General features: G+C 37.0%; 2 protein-coding genes across 2 annotated transcripts; both read right to left on the bottom strand.

Annotated features, from left to right (window-relative positions):
* Window positions 1-1,922: 1,922 nt before the first annotated feature.
* On the bottom strand, window positions 1,923-10,282 carry tc2n (tandem C2 domains, nuclear). The gene is made up of 12 exons (XM_079472445.1): window positions 10,150-10,282; window positions 9,811-9,886; window positions 9,511-9,696; window positions 9,234-9,404; window positions 8,623-8,696; window positions 7,755-7,830; window positions 5,762-5,868; window positions 5,449-5,565; window positions 4,860-5,051; window positions 3,975-4,089; window positions 3,575-3,774; window positions 1,923-3,288 (listed from the first exon to the last, which is right to left on the bottom strand). The coding sequence occupies exons 2-12, from the start codon at window positions 9,875-9,877 to the stop codon at window positions 3,178-3,180; spliced, it is 1,416 nt and encodes a 471-aa protein (XP_079328571.1). The 5' UTR covers window positions 9,878-9,886; window positions 10,150-10,282; the 3' UTR covers window positions 1,923-3,177.
* Window positions 10,283-10,888: 606 nt separating this feature from the next.
* fbln5 (fibulin 5) lies at window positions 10,889-20,175 on the bottom strand. Its single transcript, XM_079472872.1, has 11 exons — window positions 19,756-20,175; window positions 19,523-19,577; window positions 19,261-19,309; window positions 18,894-19,175; window positions 13,941-14,063; window positions 13,488-13,604; window positions 13,182-13,298; window positions 12,911-13,033; window positions 12,521-12,647; window positions 12,252-12,447; window positions 10,889-11,461 (listed from the first exon to the last, which is right to left on the bottom strand). Exons 1-11 carry the CDS (start codon window positions 19,797-19,799, stop codon window positions 11,300-11,302), a joined length of 1,395 nt encoding a protein of 464 aa, XP_079328998.1. The 5' UTR covers window positions 19,800-20,175; the 3' UTR covers window positions 10,889-11,299.
* Window positions 20,176-21,031: the final 856 nt, after the last annotated feature.

Here is a 21,031-nt window from a genome sequence, read left to right as displayed (position 1 = left end):
GATGGGGTAGTAGTAGGCCTATTGAGAATTCTTAAAGAGGGCTGTGATGAGTCACCAAAACAGTCAACATTGAGTCATCGTTTCAGCTAAAGGGAGATTCATAATCTACATGACCGGATGTTTGTTGCTATGGTGCTACATTTTACCAGTCTGTCGATTAATTGTCAATATCACAACGTTAACAATAAAACTAAATAAATATAATTCCTTCATTCATTCATTCATCCATCCAATATGTCAATAAATAGTCGTTTTGAAAATCCAAAATGTTTTAGAATACTCATTTTTATTATTTACAATTGAATTTGATTATATAAATGTCAGAACATTCTAGAAATAACAGTTCTGTAGCCTTATAATTTATAAACAGACTGGTTAAAATGACAAATTACAGACAAACACGTCTCTTATTATAAAGAAAAATGCAAGTGCGTTTTTAATTCCCTCCTGACAAAGTTGCGGTGAGACATTCTTACACGTTTTGTGTTTGGATCACGTGTTTACCACGCAGCGGCCAACGTTTCTACATGAACTACGAAAAAATGAAACCACGTTGGGAAACAGACGCATATTTTCCCTCCACTTCTCTTGAAGGCCAATAGATGGGGATATTGTGCTACAATTGAATTTTGTGTGAATTTTGTCTTAATTTATAGAACTGTTATCTGTTTCAATAGAATTAAATGACACATTAGCAAGTTACATCTTAATAAATACAAAATCTGGTTGTGGGAATTAATGTTTACCATAGATTACAATTTCAGCTAATACACTTAAGACAGCAAAGACATAAAAGTCTCTTGGTTAACCTATTTTTGTGACAACAGATATTCAGAGCTCTGATTGAAGTTGAAATGTTAAAGAATTATAAACCAGTTTTGAAAGACAGCTGAAAACAGACTTCGGTGTGTCTTGGGGTGCTAAGATAAGTGAATTCTCGTTTTAACTCGGTGTGAGGAAGTTTGTGAGGAATTCAGATCCTGGAGACGGGGCTGAAACCTAGGATCTGTCAGTCCTCTTTTAATTTATAACACAGTGGAAACACACACGCACGCAACTCCACATGGTCGCAGCTGTTAAAGTGTGAGTGTATGTGGTCAAGAGGGGGATTACTGAACATTTTTGCCAAAGTTCTCAGAGCTTCTCACTCTTCCAATCTTTCAGTCTTCTTGTATATATCTCTATACATATCAGTTTTATAACTCGCTTCCTTTGACCTTGGGTTTCAGTTAATAGATTTGAAAAGAGACAAGAGACTTGCAGCTAAGGGTGAGGGCACGTTTTTGTGTGCACTTTCATGTCTCAATTCCTGGACCATTTATTAACTTTTTGAATGATTGCTACAGACACAACACATTCAATTGACACACACACACACATACGCAGTTCAGCTGTTTTGCGGGAATCTGTTATAGGTGCAAGTAATCCAGGACGATGGGGGTGTGTCTTGAGGAATAACCATTAACACTGTTCAAACAGTCAACAATCCCATAACAATCCTGTAAACTTCAACGCAAATCATGACGTCATTTAAATCAAACATCCGGATGTAGAAGTAGCCCTCAGAGGCCTTTAAAAATCAAAATTGACATGTACTGTTCATTACTGTTAAAAAATCTGATAGGACTACAATTGAAATGTTTACATAACTCTGTCTTTTGTGAATGATGCAGTGTAGCACATTTCAACTTTCATGTAGAAACACAGAGATGTTGTGTGATTAATCAAATTGTACATGTATATCTATTAGAACTTTACCATCTGTCATGCACAACTCCATACTCATGTTAGGCAATCCATACTGTACAAATCACTGAATTCTAAAATAAAATGATTGTAACATTGTTACCCTGTCCACACAATGAAACAGCACACCAAAAGATCCATATAATGTCCCATTGTTAAAGATTCTTACACAAGGTGATTTGATCAAACTTTTAATCGTAGTAACATCACGATCCCAGATCAGACAAAATGTGTAAGCCCAAAATACAGCCTGTAAGCACAAAATGTTGTTTCTTACCTGTCTGTTAACACACCTAATATCATAACATGTCTTCTGAACTACAGCAACACTTAACACAATATTCATGCTTAAATATAAACACAAATATCAATACTCTTTGATACTTGATGCTACTTTTACTTTAGGCCTAACTGTAAAAAATGATTGCTTAAAATTAAAAGAAAGTTCGGTCACCTTGGTACAACACATGCAAGTAAGTGAAATGCCAGTGTTAACAAAAGTCTCTTTGTTGAAGTCGCTGTATTTCCCTTTCGTTTGAGCTGTCTTGCTCTGTGAAAGGACAGAGGAGGCAAAGTGAGGGATTGAGTTCCACTTATACGGGAATGTAACCCAAGCCCTCCTAAACCTCTAAAAATAAAAGCTTTTTCAAATAGTATTCAGCCCCAGCGGAGAAAGGATGATAATTTTTTACAGATATTTAACCGAACTATCAAACAATCATTCATCATCACCAAACCGCTGCAGAGATGTGTTTTCAATGTATAACTCAACAGTACTAGTGTTATTTGGGGATGCCTGGGAAACAATTCTAAAACATTATTAATGAAAAAAATATTAGCTGACTGTCTAATATATATATATATATGTTAAATGTAATCTGTTGTGTTTTATCGCAGCTAACTTTGTATTATGTGTCCTGCTCTTAAATACACAGTATGTAATGTTTTTTAAGTTTCATACATCAATAAGAAAAATAGAACGGTCAACGTTGTTGCTATCTACAACTTTCTACATCTATCTACAAATTGCAGCACACATGGGTTAAAAAGCACTTGTTCACCTGGTGCTCAAGGTTAGATAACAAAAATACTTCTAATTAAACGAATTAAAGGTTCTTTACAAATGATGTGTTAGTCCAAATATTCTGTTTTTGTTTAGCAAACATATAATGTTTTTCAATAAACCAAAAGTAAAACTGAAATGGGTTTGGTAGTGATCACAATGAATTAGCCTTTATAATGTTTCCTTTGTTTTGAGTGTTCAGGAAAAATTGACATGACGGTGGGTAGATTATAATTATCTACTCCAATTGAAATTGAATTACCAAAAATACAAATTAATTTTCCATGTTATTCTGAGTTATCTTATAAATGTTCCCGGCTCAAAATCTGGAAAACCACTATATCTCTCTTGTTTATTTCTTCTCTCGTTCAGGGTCGACTGACCCTGTGCCATTGGGTAACCACTATTTCTGGATGAGTCATGGAATCTTTCCACTGTTCCACTGCCTCTGGAGAACTGTTGTCAAAACCCAAGACGACCTGGATATTGAGGAATACACACAAAATCACCTTTAATCATATTAGAGGAATAAACAGCTTGAATTTATTCAATACAACGTTAACTTTATATTGTTAAACTTTTGTGAACGTATTTTTTATAGTTTAGAAGAGACATTCTCTTTCTCAGGCAATGAAAAATGGTGGAAATGTAAATACTGCTGACAAATAGGTTCTCATAGTTTTGTTAAATAATGCTAGATGTGTATAAAACATCTTATTGATAGCATTACTAATGGTTGTGTTATGTATTTTTCTCCAAACCTACCTGTCCAAGCAGGTGCTTTCTCCGAACAGAGCCGCTTCTGTAGAGTTTGACCGCCAGTTGTAGATTCTTGTCCTGATTAGTGATGGGCAAAATAAGCATCTCCTCCCACTGAACATGCCCCCCTGATGACTTCATCACCTTTGTCTTCCTCTTCAGCAAGAGCCTGCCATCACTAAGCATGTCCACCTTTACAAAGAAACCTATGGAGAATGTGCAGTTGTGCAGTTTTATTTGGTGCAAAGAACATGGAAATGATAAAATAACAAAAATGTTACATATCGAGTTGGGCTCAGAGTGATGAGGTAAACCCTTATTTAGCCCATTTGTGAAATTCATTCTATATTTTGTGATATAGTAATGTGAGTGTTGGTGAAAATATGACAAACGCAGAGAGACTCACTCTGTGTAAGTGGTGAGGAGGATGTTGGAAGGTTTTGAGCACTGAGAATATGGAGTTGCATTCTGCTGTTCACCGGCTGAAAGCACAAAGCCAGCTGAAGCTCAGCATGACACACCTACAGAAACAAAAATACACACACAATATAGCCATGTTAGTGTATGTCGTCACATTTGTGTGTGTTTGTCCCTGTTATGCCTACTGTACTTCACTGATTTATCAGACACAAACCTATTTCTGAAAAGTACACACACATTCTTAATTTTCACCCACTTACACTGACCTTCGTAATTCTGCAATTTTTTGTGCTTGACTTTCAAAATGGCTTGCGATTTGAGTCACATGCACAAACACAAAAGTCTTCCTTGACGTTATATATAATAAAAAGTTATTACTTGTTAACACTGTATATAACTGTCAAACCTGATCCCTGTCTTTGCGTGTCCGGAAACGTTCATTTAGCCAAACAATGTTTAATTAAAGCGGAATAATCTATTTACAATGGGAAGAGATGTATCTATAACCAGATGATGTACAATATAAAGTTAAAATAGATTACACATGAAGTGACACATTAATTTGCAGTAACCCAATCATGATGCTGGAAAGTCTAGAGCCATTCCTACATCTGGAAAGTACAAGAGCTGGTATGAAACCAAAAATAGCACTATTTTTATTAGGCCTGTCTGTCTTAATTATATCCACAAACTGATATCAGGGTAACCAAGGCATCATGGGTAGTTGCAGGGGAAATTTTAAGATTGCTTTCAAAGAATCATATACAGTTAAATAAAGGTAGGAATTGTAAGGGAGGGCTGGGAGCATTCTGGCTGCTCGGTTTCGAATCAGATAAGCGCTCAGGTACTATACAGAAGGTCAGAGACTCACACGTGTTTTAGAGTATGACCTGAAATCCAGCCAGTGTTGTGTTTCCTGTGGTCCGAGGGTCCGTAGAGATAACACGCACTCTCCAAGTGTGCGCTTGTTTGGAGCGTGAGCCTGCAGACGCAGTACCAGCGCGGACCTACGTAATTGTTCTAGGTTCAAAGTGAAGACAAATGTCTCCATGAAGAGAGTGTCCTACAAGAGACAAAGATTGCGAAGAATTTATTAACTTTACTTGAAGCGTTTTGTTTGTATCTAGTCTATTTGTATGATGATATACAATTTGTGAATGTATTCATATATGTTAATTTGCACTTCTTACGGCATAAAGCCAAGGATATTGCCAAAGCATTTAAAGCAGAGAAAATACTGCAAAAACAACTGCATAAACTTTTTTCAATCAATGCAGGGCGTGTGGCTGAAACAAGCGATAACGGAAGAAACACATAAGGCACGTGTGAGAGAAACGCCCTCAATGCATGCTGACTATTTATCATTATTTATCTGAATTATGACATAACTGTAATCAAAAACAATCTCTCATTTTATTTCTGCAATGCTGAAGCAAGAATTGATTATTTGGTTTACTCACCGCTGATGCTTCCTTGACTGTGCTCTTAAATCTCACTTGTTTCGTCATGGTAATGACCCCTTTGACCCCAATCCTTGGAGGCTCTGCCCCTTCAGTGTACACATTCAAACCTGTACACTAAAGAGAGAAAGTGCCAAAATGTCAGGACAACATGGTGATTAAATAGTTTTCAGATTTGCTTTCAAGATGAATTATTTTCATTTTTGGGTGAACTGTGCCCAAACTCAGACACAGAAGCTCAATTCAGCAAGAGTACAGATGAAACACAATGGCCTGTTGTAGACTTGTAAAGCCCTGCTGGATGAAACCGTACCTTAACCAAGGTGATCCACACCTGCTCCACTGCCTCTTCGTACCTCATGTGCACAAATACTTTTCCTAGTTCATGATCCCTCTCATCTCCAGACAGTGCAATGGACTCTACAAGCGACCATGTAAACAGAAATAAACATTAATATATTCGAAATACTGACACTTACAACCTAAAAACTCCAAGATCATGAGTTTTGATTTCGAGGGAACACATAGAATTATACAAAAGTAAAGTTAATCGTTAAGTGGTTACAGTAAAAAAGAGTTATAGTAAAAGTATAGTTAATGCCTAAAATTAAAGCATCTATCAAATGCATAATTCTAAATGGGATATATACTGTATGCACAGTACTTTTTCCATGTAATCCTGCCCGTAATCTGCCTTTTGTCCATATATTGTCCATAAATGTCAATATTTTTTTAAATAGCCATAATATAGCCGTAATGTCCCAGACTCTTTTAAAGGTCTAGAGCAGTGGTTCTTAACCTTGTTGGAGGTACTGAACCCCACAAGTTTCATATGCGCATTCACCGAACCCTTCTTAATTGGAAAAATAAAATAAGATTTTTTTCAAATTCAAAACATAAGTATATATTTTACTGGTGCACAAAATGAACCGTGCATCAACATCACTGTGTTTTAAAGAACATAACCATGAAAACAATTTCCATCTCCATGCAGCTTAAGGAAGTGTTCTCTTAGTTTTGCCGGTGCTAGACTAGAATTGCTCAATTTGGCATTGCAAATCATGCAGTTAGGACGCTGACTCCCATCAAGTTCCGTTATACACGTGAATTCATATTGTACATATTCGCCCGACCAAATTCTTTTTTTGCTCGACATAGTTAGTATGAAAGGATTAAAATATTAAGAAAGAAATCACACGACATACCACAAGTCGACTACTGGGCGCACCAAATTCCCTGCAGCACAGATAGGCCAAGCGATGTTGCGTGATCACCTGCCGCCAATGACGGCCAATCGGGGTGTTTCATCACGAATCATATGAGTGTGGGTCTTGAACCCCTGAGACTGACTCACCGAACACCTGGGGTTCGATCGAACCCAGGTTAAGAACCACTGGTCTAGAGTATGAAATTAAGCAGCATCTACTGGTGAGGTTGCGAAATGCAAAACACAGTTCAGTCCACTGTCACCCCTCTCTTCCGAAGCTCTATGGTGGCTGACATAGAAATAAGATGTAATCACGTTTTCGCTTCTTTGCCAAATGGGATAACGTATCTACGAAACGTGCTCTGTAGAGCAGTTGGTCCATTTAGGGCTACTGTAGAAACAACATGACGTATTCCATTTAAGGTTTATGTAGATAGAAAAGGCTTGTTCTAAGATAATAAAAACATAACACTTCATCATTTAAACTCTTTATACACCTCTAAAGACATAGTTATGTATAGTATATTGCATTTCTGTCAATAGATCCTCCCAAAAATTACACACAGCACCTTCAAGCTATATTTTCTTGATTTTATGCTTTAGGACCGTAATAAACAGTATATAGATATAGACAAGGTTATCTGTTATTATCTATGACTTCTTGATCAAACTATATAAATAAACATCATGGTAGACAAACAGTAGTACATCAGTTTGTGTGTGTAAAGATCCACTATCTAGACTAAGAGTTATCTGAGGATACTTGCATTCTGGACTTTAGGGAAAACATTTGGAAGCAATTACTGCATCTGCCCTTTCACAATTTCAAAATCTGCAGTGAATCAGTCCTGTGTGTGTGTGAGTTTGTTTGAGAGTCACTGTGTATGCGAGTACTGGGCTGGAAGAGAGGGGGCAAGATTGTTGGGAAATAAAGGGTTTAAAAAGGAGAAAAACAAACAAATGAAGCTGTAGTGGAAATACCAGGTAACAGTGGAGCGGAACCCTTTCTGGAGAGTTCTATTGGAATGGAACTTTGAGGGTTCTTTTGGAATGCGGTTGTCTAGAATTACTATTTGAGTGATCAGTCATGAATGGTTACCTAGACTACGGCTGCTCCCAAAGGAATCCTGAATGGAGGATGTGCTGCTCTTGATACTGGATACAGAATCAAACCGCTTGAAGGAAACGAATAAGAAATGTCACTACATCACAGAACTGCCAATCTTTAAAAAGGAAACTTTAAACAGGCTTTCTTTGATTGGTGTAGGTTTGTTTGGTTGCACACTGAGGTGGCGACGCAATAATCCACCACCATTAAAAGGCTAGAGACGACAAACTGACTCAGTGTCTTTATTTAACTTAAACAATAATAGAAACCTCGCCCAGCTCAGATCAAACACCATTGTGTTAAATGCTCCACTACAGCTAGATTTAGTTGCATTACATATCGACAATGTAATCATCTATCATTTCTATCAGCCAATTTAAGTTAAGAACTTTACAAATGTTAAGTCACAGATTTACTTTGCCTAGTTTGAGACAAAACAATATCCCACCCCTGAAAAAAACAGCAGGTAATATATTTAGCTTTTGTACTGACATTTAGAAACTTTAGAAAGCTTAATACTCAGAACTGTATATCGATAAAAAATAATAATATGAATAAAATTTTTGCGTTAACAAGAACTGTCTTGTTTGTTTTCTATGTATTTTAATATGATAATTTATAGCTGTACTCTGATAACAGATTGAGGCGTGTCAGTTACTTCGGCTCAAGAGCTAAATGTTTGCTTATTTAGTTAGAGTAATTAAATTATTATTATACATATTATCCTCTAAAACTTATTATTACATAGCCCCTTATATGGATATAATTATCCTCCGTGTGAACAAGTGTACAGGCTGCATGTAAGTGTGATAATGTTTAAAGGAATGGGCTGTTAAGTGAGGCGTGTGTGTGCACTCACCTGTACATGGCCATGAGGGTTTGACAAATCGAACATGGAGTGACTGAGTCTCTGTTTACCATCATTGTCCGATTCTGTAAATAACAGACATGAATCATTTCACTGACAGTAGCTGAGTCTAAAAAGCTTCCCAATGTTAGTCTCAAATATGCAGTTGATTCAGAATATTGAAAACGATTCAAAATTCCTGTAGATTAATACATTGTGTCTTATTTAGCTGTATTCTGTTTAAAATAACGAACATTTATAGACTGAAATGTTTCTATTATAAGCCAGGCAATTACAATTGTGTCATCGAATGGGATGTTCTTTGTTTCTTCTGTTTTAAATGAAAACCAACCAAATAATGTATTGAATCAATAGAATTGTATTGAAATGTATTGAATTAAATTTCAAATGTGTCATAAACAATAGGGATTTAGGAGTGGGAATAAAATTAAAAGATTACAGACAGGTGGTTTGGAGGGTAAATATTTGAGGTGAAGATACACACTGAATGATGCCATGAGGAAGTAATATTGTACGGTAAATGCTTATCTGTGTTGCATCTGCGTTTCCATAACAAGTAAGAACATCCATCAGCATTTCAGATCAATCTAAAGGCATCTCACCTGTACCAACGGTGTTGCCAATTCTGGTTTTCAAAGTGGTGCGTCTCAGTGAACCGGGTGAAATGTAGTTCATCATCTGACTGGTGTTCAAAGTAATTTCAGGGTCATACACAATTTGACTGGTTCCGGCAAGCTCCGACTTCCTTTCTGCATAAGTGGTCCTTGTGGAACCTTAAATTGTTGTCAGATTTGCATGGTTAAACATTCTCATAAACTGAAAAAATGCTGTCATGACACTGTTTCCCCCTCTAGTAAACCCATAAAAGTGCCAATTTACACTGTTGCCCAATGTTGTACTGTGCCCCTCTCGGCTGAATGTAGGAGGGCTTGAAGATTGGAAGGACGAAGGGAATCTCCCGGCCATCTGGAGGTAGTTTGGACAAGAGATAATCCTCTGACACTCCAATACTTTTCTTCACATTAGACTCAAGTGTGAATGTATGGGGAGGCCGAACCTTTATTACTGCAAAACACAATAATTCAGTAATGATTTGTAGGTATTTGTATGTACTGCATATTTTTATGTGTATCTGTATATTGAAAACAACAATTACAAACAGGAGAGAGAGAGACTTACTCTGAGTCTCCGGTTCCTTCTCCTTGGACATAAACTTTCTGCAACAGTTTTTTATAGATTCCGTCATGTTGTGGATCTACACAAAAATCGCAAAGCAATAACGAAAAGAAGAGAAGAATAAGTAAAGAAAATAATAGCCCTATAAATAAATGTATATGATGTACTCAGCATTTAAAATAATAAATACATTTAAAACAACTCCTACAAACACTGTGGTATGGAAACAAGAATTGTTAATAGCCTAATCAATTTTTATTGAAAAATACATCATTTTTCTTTTTGCTGGTTTTTGTATGTGTAGTTATTAGGAGAGTGCGTAATAAATCATGGTGTACATACCTTTGCTGTTATCCAAACGGAGTTGATAACGCACTAAACTCACGTCAAGAGTGCAGCAGGTGAATGTGAAAGCCTCCAGTCAGAATGAAAACTTCTGCCGGTGTCTGGGTCATAGTGCCCGCCGGATTGTAACCTCCTCTCTCATAGCACTCTAACGTTTGGAAAAATCAGAATAGAGCAATTGATGGACAGGAATACAATTTCAGACCTAATATATAGAAAACAAACACGCATAATTGTTGTTTTATGTTTATTTTGTTATCGTTTCATATTTAATAATGTTAAAAGTAGAATTCTGTCATGAATTACTCACACTCATGTTGTTCCAAACCAATATTAATTGTTTTCGGTTGAACACCAGGTAAGATATTTTGAAAAATATTTTAACTGCCAATTCTGGGGCACAATTGAATACCATAGTGGATATTTTTTTAACATTTTTGTTAAACGTTTTATGCATTTAGTTTGATGTTAAACAAAAAAGATTATATTTTGAAGAATTTAGGAAAACAAACAGTTCTGGGGAACCTTTGACTACCAATAACTATGGTATCATTGGTGTCCCAGAAATCTCAGTTGCTTAAATTCTTCCAAATATCTGTATGTTTAACAGAACAAAGAAATATATACAATATATTTGTAACATCTTGAGGTTGAGTAAGTAATGACAGAATTGTAATTTCGGGGTTAGCGGTCCCTTTAAAAGCGGTCAAAGTAAACACACAAACACAGCAATGTTCAGGTCATCAAAATTGTGTTTATTGACTCACCAGGTTCTCGTTAGCTCTTTAGTTCACAGTAAGAAAACCACTGAGAATATCAACTAACAAATTCAGCTTTACAGAAAAAATTATTGGAAATGGGGAAAACAAGAACACATAAGGAAAAAGCACACAACATAAATATTCTTATAAGTGGGTGCATGCGTGTGACTGTAAAATGACAACCAGGCAGCCGAATCAAAAACCTGTATTATGAGATATCAAGGATCAGACGCACTAGAAAAAAGAGAGACTGATGACCACACAGAAGTCTGGAACAACTGAAACAAAAGATGAAGAAATACAGCTGCCTGATGGGTAGTGCAGTAACAGAAGTCCATGATGGAGGTATGAGGGGTGAGAGGTCAGAGAGATCAGTGGTTGACATCTCAGAATGGATGCTCAGGGACAAATATTGTGAGACGGATGATGGAACTGCCTCGGAAGTTGATGACGTTGTTAACGGTAACCATCTCTAGATCAAGAACAATCGTCTTTGGTCCTTTAATGGGGCGTGCCAAAACCAAGGTTGCACTGATATTGCTGGTTTGCTGTAGTGTTGAGAAATAACCAGAAAGGGAGAGAGAGAGTGTAAATAAGTATTTTATATATTAATTCTGATTCTGTCTTTTTTATCATCAAACGTGAGTCATTTTTTGCATACACACTTGAAAAGTTTATGTGTAAACAGTCCTAAAACTTTTATAGGGACAGTTCACCCAAAATTTAAAATTCTGTCACAATTTACTCCCCCTCTGCTTGTTCCAAACCTGTATGCATTTACTTGTTCTGCTAAACACTAAGGAAGATATTTGGAAGAAGGTCAGTAACCAAACAGATCTCATCCCCCATTGACTCCCATAGTATTTACTTTCGCTGCTATAGCAGTAAATGGGGGATGAGATCTGTTTGGTTACTGACATTGTTCTCAAAAACGTTCTTTGTGTTTAGCAGAACAAATGCATTCTGGAACAATCTGAGGGTGATTAAATGATGACAGAATTTTCATTTTGGATGAACTATTGCTTTAACTATTGTTTGATTCTATTGGGAAGTTATTAACTGAGGGATTTACAGGCCCAATAAAAACTTTGTGGTTTGGCTGTACAGAGCATTGTTAGTCAATATGCCTCCTTTAGCGTGCCTACAGCGCCCTCTAGTGGATCTATTTATATAAATGCCCTCAATTTACAACTTCCTTTAAGGCATAGTTCACCCAAAAAAGAATTGTATAGCATTTGCCATAAAATATTATACATACTGAGCTTATTAAGAGCAAAAACACAAAATAAATCTCAGTGGTATAACATTAAGTAGATATAGAGACAGTAGCCAACCTACCCGCATGTAAAACTCCCGTCCCTCATTTCCAGACTTGATCTGGAAGATGTAAAATGCTCCAGGATAACGTGTGGTGGCCTGCATCTGAAATATATCAGCCGGAACACTGCGACCAGAAGACAAATCCATATGCCTGTATAGGATAGTAAAGGGCCTTTCCCGACAGGCGGGGTTCTCCGCAGAACACATGCACTGACTGAAAGAAAAAAAGGCATTGAGGGATGTTAACAACTTGATTCATTTGTTGATGGGTGATATTATGAACTCACTTATCATTGAGCTCTATGTAAGGCGGATCACATCTCAGAGGGTCCAGACATGTGTAACCTCCATGGAAATCGAAACACACTTGTGCTGTCGTACAAGTGTTGTTACCAGACTCACATTCATTGTGGTCTTAAAAAATGAAAGAAAGGTGGAAAGCAGTTAGCAGCAGCAACAATTAAACCAACAAAATAAAGAATGTGTGATGTACTGTATGTAAAAAGATTGTGTGTTTTGTTTATTTTTATTACATTAAATAATAATTATAATAAAAAGTATTTTTAAATATGTCATACAATGTTCAGTTTCTAAATGAGGATGTATTAAGGATCATTCATAAAAATAAACATAACAAAATCAAATATAAACCACACAAAGTAAAAATGTAGACATACCTTCACAGGTCCTTCCATCCTCATACACGTAATATCCAGAAGGACACAAACAGGAGTATGATCCAGGTGTGTTAACACACCTGTACTGACATAGAAAGTCTGAGAAACTGCACTCGTCCACATCTGAGACCAACAGAGGAAGATGAGAAACTCAGCACACTATTAAAAATCTTTCTTGCTAGTGCACTGAAAAGTGAACTAAGGAGCTGGATTTTTGAAAAACTTTCTTCTGTTATGTTCCCTTTAAACATTCCCATCCTTCCCTGATTACCGTTACAGGTTGTCCCATCAGAGGCGAGCTCGAACCCCTCGTCACAAGTGCACATGAATGAACCGTATGTGTTCAAACAGCCGTGAGTACAACTGTCTGTTTCACACTCATCCACATCTGGTGAAAGAGGAAGATGATTATTATGGAAGATGACAGAAAGTCTTTTACTATAAAACAAGAACAGCTATGGAGCTTAGCGTTCAAAAAATGTGCAATCAATTCCAGACCTTGCTTATGAGCTGAACTATTCACTACAAAGCCAAAATGGTCAGATGGATCTCAAAAGGCGCTTGTAAATTTGATCACCTTGGCATGTCCTGCTATCGCTATTGATGAGGTAGCCAGGGCCACAAGAGCAGGAGTATGACCCGGGGAGGTTAGCACACAGCTGCTGGCAGTAACCATAGCGACACTCATCAATGTCTAGAGAAAGATGAAGAATATAACACTAAATATGCAATCAAATATTTTATGGGTCAAAAAACAACAATCAGTAGAATAGAATCTATATTGTAAGTTCTCAGAAAAAAAAATGATAAACTGTTTAACAGCTCTACGTCAGACTTACAAAAAACAAGTGAAAAAATTTATACAGGAATTATGTACAAAAGACAATATTAACAGATATTAAAATAAATTATATGCAAGACATAAATACAAAATACAAGACAAGGGATGGGAAAAAATACAATAAACAAGTTGGTGTAAACAGATAAATAGTGCAAAATTGTTGGCATTAGTAATGTCTCTAAATCTAACCTTGACATTGTCCACCCACCAGCCAGTAGCCCTCAGTACATGAGCAAGTGTATCCACCAGCTGTATTTATACAAACTTGAGTCGGGTTACACTGGTGTGACTGGGTCTCACATTCATCAACATCTGGAAGAAAGAGAGGGAGAGAAAATAAGAATTAGCATACAGAATTTACATTATAATACTGTTTGCAAATGTAATTATAGTCATTTATCCCAATTGATGTGTGAATCTGATCATCTCCAGCATCCCTCTATAACTGCAGAGGCAGATTGATTCAGATTTTATAGAAGTTGACAACCCACTGACAGCTGGTTTAATTGGTTCTTCAGTGTTAAGGCTAGATCATTCACGGCTGGATGACTACAATTCTAAATCGGTCCCTGATGTAATGAATCCTAGAATCACATCTGCCCAAGTAACGGCACACAACTGTTCCTAAACTGGAACCATTCTCTATGTTCCGCTTATTTATTATCAGCACAATTCCTTATGAGGGCATTATATCTCTTAAAATAGCCAAAACAAGCACGCTTGGTTCTCAGACCATGAAGTCAGATATTTTAAAATAAAGCAAACCGCTATGTAAAAGTAGTAAGGCTGTAGGGGGAGCATGTGAAAGCCTGTATCTTTGGTTAAAATAGCAATGATACACAGTTTCCAAGCTAATTGAACCACCGTTTAATAAGTTAGGCCTTTAGCTACCCAAGATATTTTGAAGAACGTAGATAACCTGCCCTCATTGACTTCCATTGTACGGACACAAAACAACAGAGACATTTTTCTAAATATCTTAATTTGTGTTCCACTAATGAAACAGTCCTATACAGGTTTTAAAAGACATGAGGGTGAATTACATGATGACAGAATTGTTATTCTTGGATGAACTCACTTTAAGTACGTTATTTATACTCATCATCAGGTTAGGTAAACCCTGAACTGAACTTACAACATTTGTGCTGCCTCTATTCTCAGAGATAAGATGTTTCATGAATTAAATAAATATAATAGGATGAATCATTATGAGGTAGATACAGCCTGTCTTATTGCCAGGTCGGCTGGCATAGATAAGAGCCACGTTGAGACAAAACTGCCCCTGCTGGGCCCTAGAGAGTAAGAGCATCTGGATTACACGTGTACAATCATAGGCACACGTCTGAACTGAGGTAAAGGATCTAGGGCATTCAAATATTTTGGGGATCGGATCCAGAAACATCACAAGCGATCTTTAGTTAACGTTGCAAATGACAAGGATGATTAAAAATATATATATATTGAGTATAAATGAGGCCAAGGAATCGTGTAAAATAAAGGAGAAAGATCAGTGATATTAACTGTTGGCATATGGTATCAGTAATGTGTTTAGAATAGCGCTTTAATAAGCTTAATAAGTTAGGTCAATAAACTTCACAACAGGACCATTAAACTAGACTTTACTGAAGTCATTAAATATATTCTTTACACCAGAGATATCTAATACTTCATAAATAGGCCTAAACAGAATTTCCCCTGAGTCAATGTGCACATGTTCTTTCCAGGAATTCAATGCCTGTGATCTGTTGCCATGCACTGGTTATTTTATCAAAGAAAACTGCTTGTGGGTAAAGTGAGAAAGGAATAAAACTCATATAACCAAATCAGAATGGAGGCATTTACTATCCACCCAATCAAAAAGCACTTGTGTTTGTGGATTAAGTGATTTTGTTGTCGTCGGTCTACTAACCTGCTATTTGAAATATGCCAGAGTAGTAATACTGTTTCATGAGGAATGTCTAGTAAAATGTCGGCTACACTGAGAGGCTTGTTTGAGAGAACTGTACAAATTTCCACAGGCACTACTTAAAAGAAACAGTTCACTTAAACATTCAAATTCTGATATCGTTTAATCAACCTATATGACTCTTTTTTTCTGTGGAAAACAGAAGATGACATAGCAATGATATCTACATAATGAGCGCAAGTGTTATTTGGTTTTCTTCAGAATATCTTCTTTTGTGTTCTGCAGATGAACAAAAGGAGGATTAAATGATGAAAGAATTTTACTTTTTTGGCGAATTAACTATTTAAGCCTACTAGAAAGTGAGCATTTGATTTAGCATGATTTAATGGTTATCTAAGCAGCTTTGCATACAAGTGACAAACTAGGCACTGTAGGCAGGGCTAAAACTTGTAAATGAATAAACTGCTTATTCGCTATACTGTATATAAAAATGAAGCATTTCGTATAAAGTTAAATGACTCAGTTACAACAATAATGACACCATCCTCTATTTCTAGACACCCCACTTAGCTAGAATACATTAATTCGTCTACAGTTCTAAAGGCATTCCCCATTTGCTGACAGACACACAATCCCACAGCCTAAATAAGCAAGTCTTACCTTAAAAAATGAATTTTGGAAGCCTGCTCTAACTTTCTAAACAAGCTAGGTTACTAAACACAGAAGATATTTCTAGTTTTTTGGATTTTAATGCAAAGCATCAAAGGTTTTAGTTTAATGCCTCGGTGTTGGTTCTAGAATTGATCTTAAAACTGTCAAGAACTTGGCCTGTGATGGAAACAAATGACTTTTGGGAATTAAAATGGGCATATTTAGAGTGAGAGTACACCCAATAAGGAACATTCTGTCATCGTTTACTCGCCCTCGTCATTGCAAACCTGTATGACTTTCTTCCGCAGAACACAAAAGAAGATATTTGAAAAATGTTTCACTTGCATTGGTTTTGTGACCATACAATAGAACTCACTGTGCTAACGCTGGCAGCATAAGCGGCACTGGCAAGGAAAGGGTATGCCCAAACTTTTACAAATATACACTCTGGAAAAAGCATAAAAGCTGTATGATGATTGATGAAATGGTTGAGTACACATTGCCTGTTGAGTTTCTGTTCCGTAACAGCAACTCTTAACATACGCACATAAATATAACTCACAGAGAAAGCTCACAAAACCCAGTTGGTCAATGACAGATGTCATTACACAACCAATGACCTCACATTTGGCACAAGGAGCTATGAATGCTGAGATAGCAATGTTTGGATTATTTACATGGTTTATCTAAATAACGCTAAACATACAGCATTACACACATCTCATTGCATCTACAAGACAATAATCTGTATCTGAAGTTTGAGACAAATATTCGTCTATTCTCCAGAGAAATAGGCCTCAATTGTGTTTCCCGAAAATGTCTCTCCCAAAATTTTTGCTTAGAAAATAAAATGTAAATGAGACAATAGTTCAAATGTATTAAGAGTATGGATCTGTAAAAAATATGTAGAAGCTTGTATAAGTAAAATAATCTGGATGATAAAATCTTCTGATATTGACATTTCATTGCAGACTTGACAAATCTGAGCAGTTTGTGACATTCATGAGATCTCTTCTGAATCTCTGGAGATACTTCTCAGTAGAATTATCTGAGATCTAGCAGACTTAAGCAAAGTTTTTAATTTGTCCTCAATTTAATCTCATTGAAGTCAAGGAGAAATAATTGAGATAATAAACAGATCCAATTTGTGATTCTTCATATTTATGGGTCTAACTGATCTGCATTCTCACGTGTGCATGATCATCTTCATGAGTGTATCTGTGAGCGTATCTTTGTAACACATCCCTCTTGGGCTCAAAAGTTCAACAAATCTATCACTGCGTGTCCTTGCAAAGCAATAAGAGATGACTGGAGAATGCATTAACTTCAAAGACTGGCAACAACTCGAGACAAATCTGCAGGCAACATTAAAAAAAACTTTGTGCAGTACCACTATTTATCCAGCGGTATGTGGAATAAGTCACCACATCGAAATACATATATAAAACCCTTCAAGGTTCAAGCCGTAAAACATGGGCGATATAACATACACCAGATTTACAGTAAACAGTCTAATGCTGTCTCATTGTAGTTGGATCCTAATAGGCAGGGCCGAATTTCAGTTCCTGTGTGTTGTTCTGCATTATACTATCCATCAGGGGATGTATGTTGTTCTGGTCCTGCAGAACTTTGTGGTTCTACGCTAACTACTGATCCAGTCCAAATGATGAGATTTGTTCTGCTCAAGTCTTCAAAATACCACTCAACCCACCGCAGACATTTAAATTACAGCCCGGTACAGAACCGGGTCTTTGCTTCATTTCAGAATCAGAGGACCTACACATCATTGCAGAAAATGAAGTAAACATGAGACCACAAACTGATTTGACACGGGGAGTCTCGACAACATCCCCCGGTGCCTTCTTACCATGTTTTATATATGTTGAAGACTTAAGGGCTTTACAAAGAAAGATTTTCTTTGGTTCCAAACTAAAATTACTCTGTGAACTGTAAAATCTAAACAAAATCTATTTAAGATCGGTTTATATAAAGATCTGTAATTGAAGCTTAAAGGAGACATTTTTCATCATTCAACCACCCTCATGTCATTGCAGACCTGGATATGTTATTCTTCTGCAGAACACAAATGAAGATATTTTGAAGAATGTTGCTAATCAAACAAAAAAGACCCCATTGAATATCATTATAGGGACAATTAACCCACACAGTTTTAAAATATAATTTTTGGTGTTCCAAAGAAGAAAGTCTATTTTTTTCATTTAATTGATAAATAATATTCAGAACAAATGTTCAGCCAAAAAAGTTAAAGTACCCTTGAATGTAAATATACACTAAAATCTAGGATGTTATTATATGATTTGAAAGTTTGCGTTACTGCGTCATGCATGTTGTTTTAGAGTTCTGATGGCTTTACTATTACTCATAAATGGGAAAAAAAATAAAAAGACATGTGTCTACAATTTACCTGAAAGTATAATTTTACAGTAGACTACATTAACTTAATTTCCTCTAGAATATTAAATCAAAAACCTTAAGATCAGTAATCTTTAACCAACACACCACTGTCGTCAGGCTGTTCTGGCAGCACAGGATGTTAGAACGTACAGCCCAAGGAACAAACTCACCAACACATGTGCCATCAGCACCGGCCGTGTACCCAAGAAAGCAGGGCGCCGACCGGCTTACTATAGGGTAGCTCGGGCCAGGGCCCACTGTTTCTGAATATCCCAGAGATGCGTCGGGGTAAGTCTCTTCCTGATAGGACTGCTCGGGGAATGAGCTTGGACTGTTGCGTGCGTAGGGCTGGGAGTAGAGGCCGCGGGGGATGCAGAGGTATCCACCGTTTTGATTTACGCAATGCATGTCACCCCGGCAGGGGTCTGGCAGCGTCCGACACTCATCAACATCTAAATATATGTGTGACAGGTCACATTTAGAGGCGTATTTAAAACACAAGTTGCTGATAAACATATGAAAGCTTTTGTCACTAACCGATACACTGTCTGGCGCGACGGTCATAATTAAATCCGTCTGTGCACGTCTGCAGAGAAACAGGTATGTTGATATTTTCTCATAGATTTAGCTGTAGCTACTGTGCATAAAAAATAAATGCAAAGCAAAAACAGACATAACAATAATAATAATAGTATTATTATAGAATAATATTATAATTATTGATGTTGTTATTGTTATAATTATGATTAACTGTCTCGTATCCATAATAAACACTGTTATTACGTCAATAATCACTTACCTGACTTTTTGCGGAGTCAATGCAATATATCATAAATAATAAAACTGTCAACATCCTAAAAAAACAAAAAGCAATCTTAGCAGAGTACATTCATTTACATAACCACAATAAATGGCCAAGAATGTCGACAAACAGAAAGTACTTTTCACAAACATTATTATCGTATACACATAACCTTCACATCTTCCCAGTAGCGGTAAAATCTTTGCTTGACAGGGACGAATTAAACTCACCTTTTGTTGGTCGAAAGACTCAAGCCACGTAGTTCAAAAAACATGTTTATTTGGATGGTTTGTGGTTCCGTCACACCACCAGACCGTAATCCACTTAAAAATAGTTGATTTTTGCGGTTTTACTACCTTTACGGGTTTACGGGAGCCAAAGCGCAAAAGGACGTGCCCAAACCGCCCCCTCCGCGTAGGCGCGTTTACTTGAATGTCGAGACGCTTGGCGTTGGTCATCCGTTGCGGCCGCCCTTTAAACCGAAGGCAAAATTGTGTGTGAACATTGAACAATAGTGAGGGGAGGGTCGTTCACAAAAAAGAGAGATCTTGCTCCATTTCTCCGTACTCGGCCCACTCCACGGATTGTTTAGCAATGCAAATAAACGGGCCCCCGGAGTACTTGGCCAACAGCTGGATCCCATCAACGACAGACAGCCCTCTTTGGAAAGAAAGTCTTTACAAGGGAGCAAGAAAGGAAGAAGCCTATGAGGACAGTTGAGCAGGGAATCTGAAATGACGCAAAATGTAATTTTTGGATACACTTATTTTCTCTACAGTCACGTGGGCACCTACTTGTTACGCAAAAGTAGTTTATTCAACTGCACAAGAGAACGTTGGCCTATTCTCTTCAAAAATTTATTGTATGATTTTGAGGCAGCAAAGCTTGTTTGCTTGATTCCCATGGGACATAGTTATGATAATATGGACATAGTTATGATAATATGGACCTAAACCCTCTCTTGGAAGTGCACAAGCACAATGGCAAAAGCAGAATCAGAAATGAGCGCCATCATACTCGCCATCATGTTAACCTGGCCTGCATCTCATCAGAGGTCACCCAGTGTAAATATACTTAAATAGTCTTGTACAACTTTTGAGCTGTTGACACATTCAGCCCACACAGCTGAGAGCTGCACTCACATGACAACACAAAACATGTTTATCATTCTATATAAACTAGCTTGTCTTATGTTTTTCTATTGATTAGTTGCAATTTATTGTGGATTAGTTTGGCAGCAGCGAGCAGGCCAGATGTGACTAGTTCAGAAGTGGCAATGAGTTCAGTTATTCTGAATGTGGGGCTTTTGCAGCAAATGGCATGGAGTGGGGTGAGTTGTCACATTTACTTCACCCAAGTTCATCTCTGTATAGGCAAATATTAACTCTTGGCTACAAAAGGTTATTTTGAACAATTTCACCACTAGCGTAGCCAGAATTAAATTGTTTGAGGGGGCCTGTCTGTAAATGCCATTATGTCCATTATGTATGTATATAGCCATTTCAT

The sequence above is a fragment of the Barbatula barbatula genome, assembly GCF_947034865.1.
Source record: "Barbatula barbatula genome assembly, chromosome: 14".
NCBI classification, from domain to species: domain Eukaryota; kingdom Metazoa; phylum Chordata; class Actinopteri; order Cypriniformes; family Nemacheilidae; genus Barbatula; species Barbatula barbatula.
The sequence above is the reverse complement of the archived record's forward strand: the minus strand, read 5'-3'. Positions and strand labels throughout refer to the sequence as shown.

Excerpts from the sequence above, each read along its gene's own strand:
- tc2n (XM_079472445.1), bottom strand. The coding sequence starts at position 9,877 with ATGACGGAATCTATAAAAAACTGTTGCAGAAAGTTTATGTCCAAGGAG. Across the intron at positions 7,831-8,622 it reads ACCCTCATGGCCATGTACAG|CGGTTTGATTCTGTATCCAG; the intron begins GTGAGTGCACAC and ends GTTTCCTTCAAG. Across the intron at positions 5,566-5,761 it reads TGTGGATCACCTTGGTTAAG|TGTACAGGTTTGAATGTGTA; the intron begins GTACGGTTTCAT and ends TTCTCTCTTTAG.
- fbln5 (XM_079472872.1), bottom strand. The coding sequence starts at position 19,799 with ATGTTTTTTGAACTACGTGGCTTGAGTCTTTCGACCAACAAAAG. Across the intron at positions 13,299-13,487 it reads CGATAGCAGGACATGCCAAG|ATGTGGATGAGTGTGAAACA; the intron begins GTGATCAAATTT and ends CTCTTTCACCAG. Across the intron at positions 11,462-12,251 it reads GACGGGAGTTTTACATGCGG|CAAACCAGCAATATCAGTGC; the intron begins GTAGGTTGGCTA and ends TCAACACTACAG.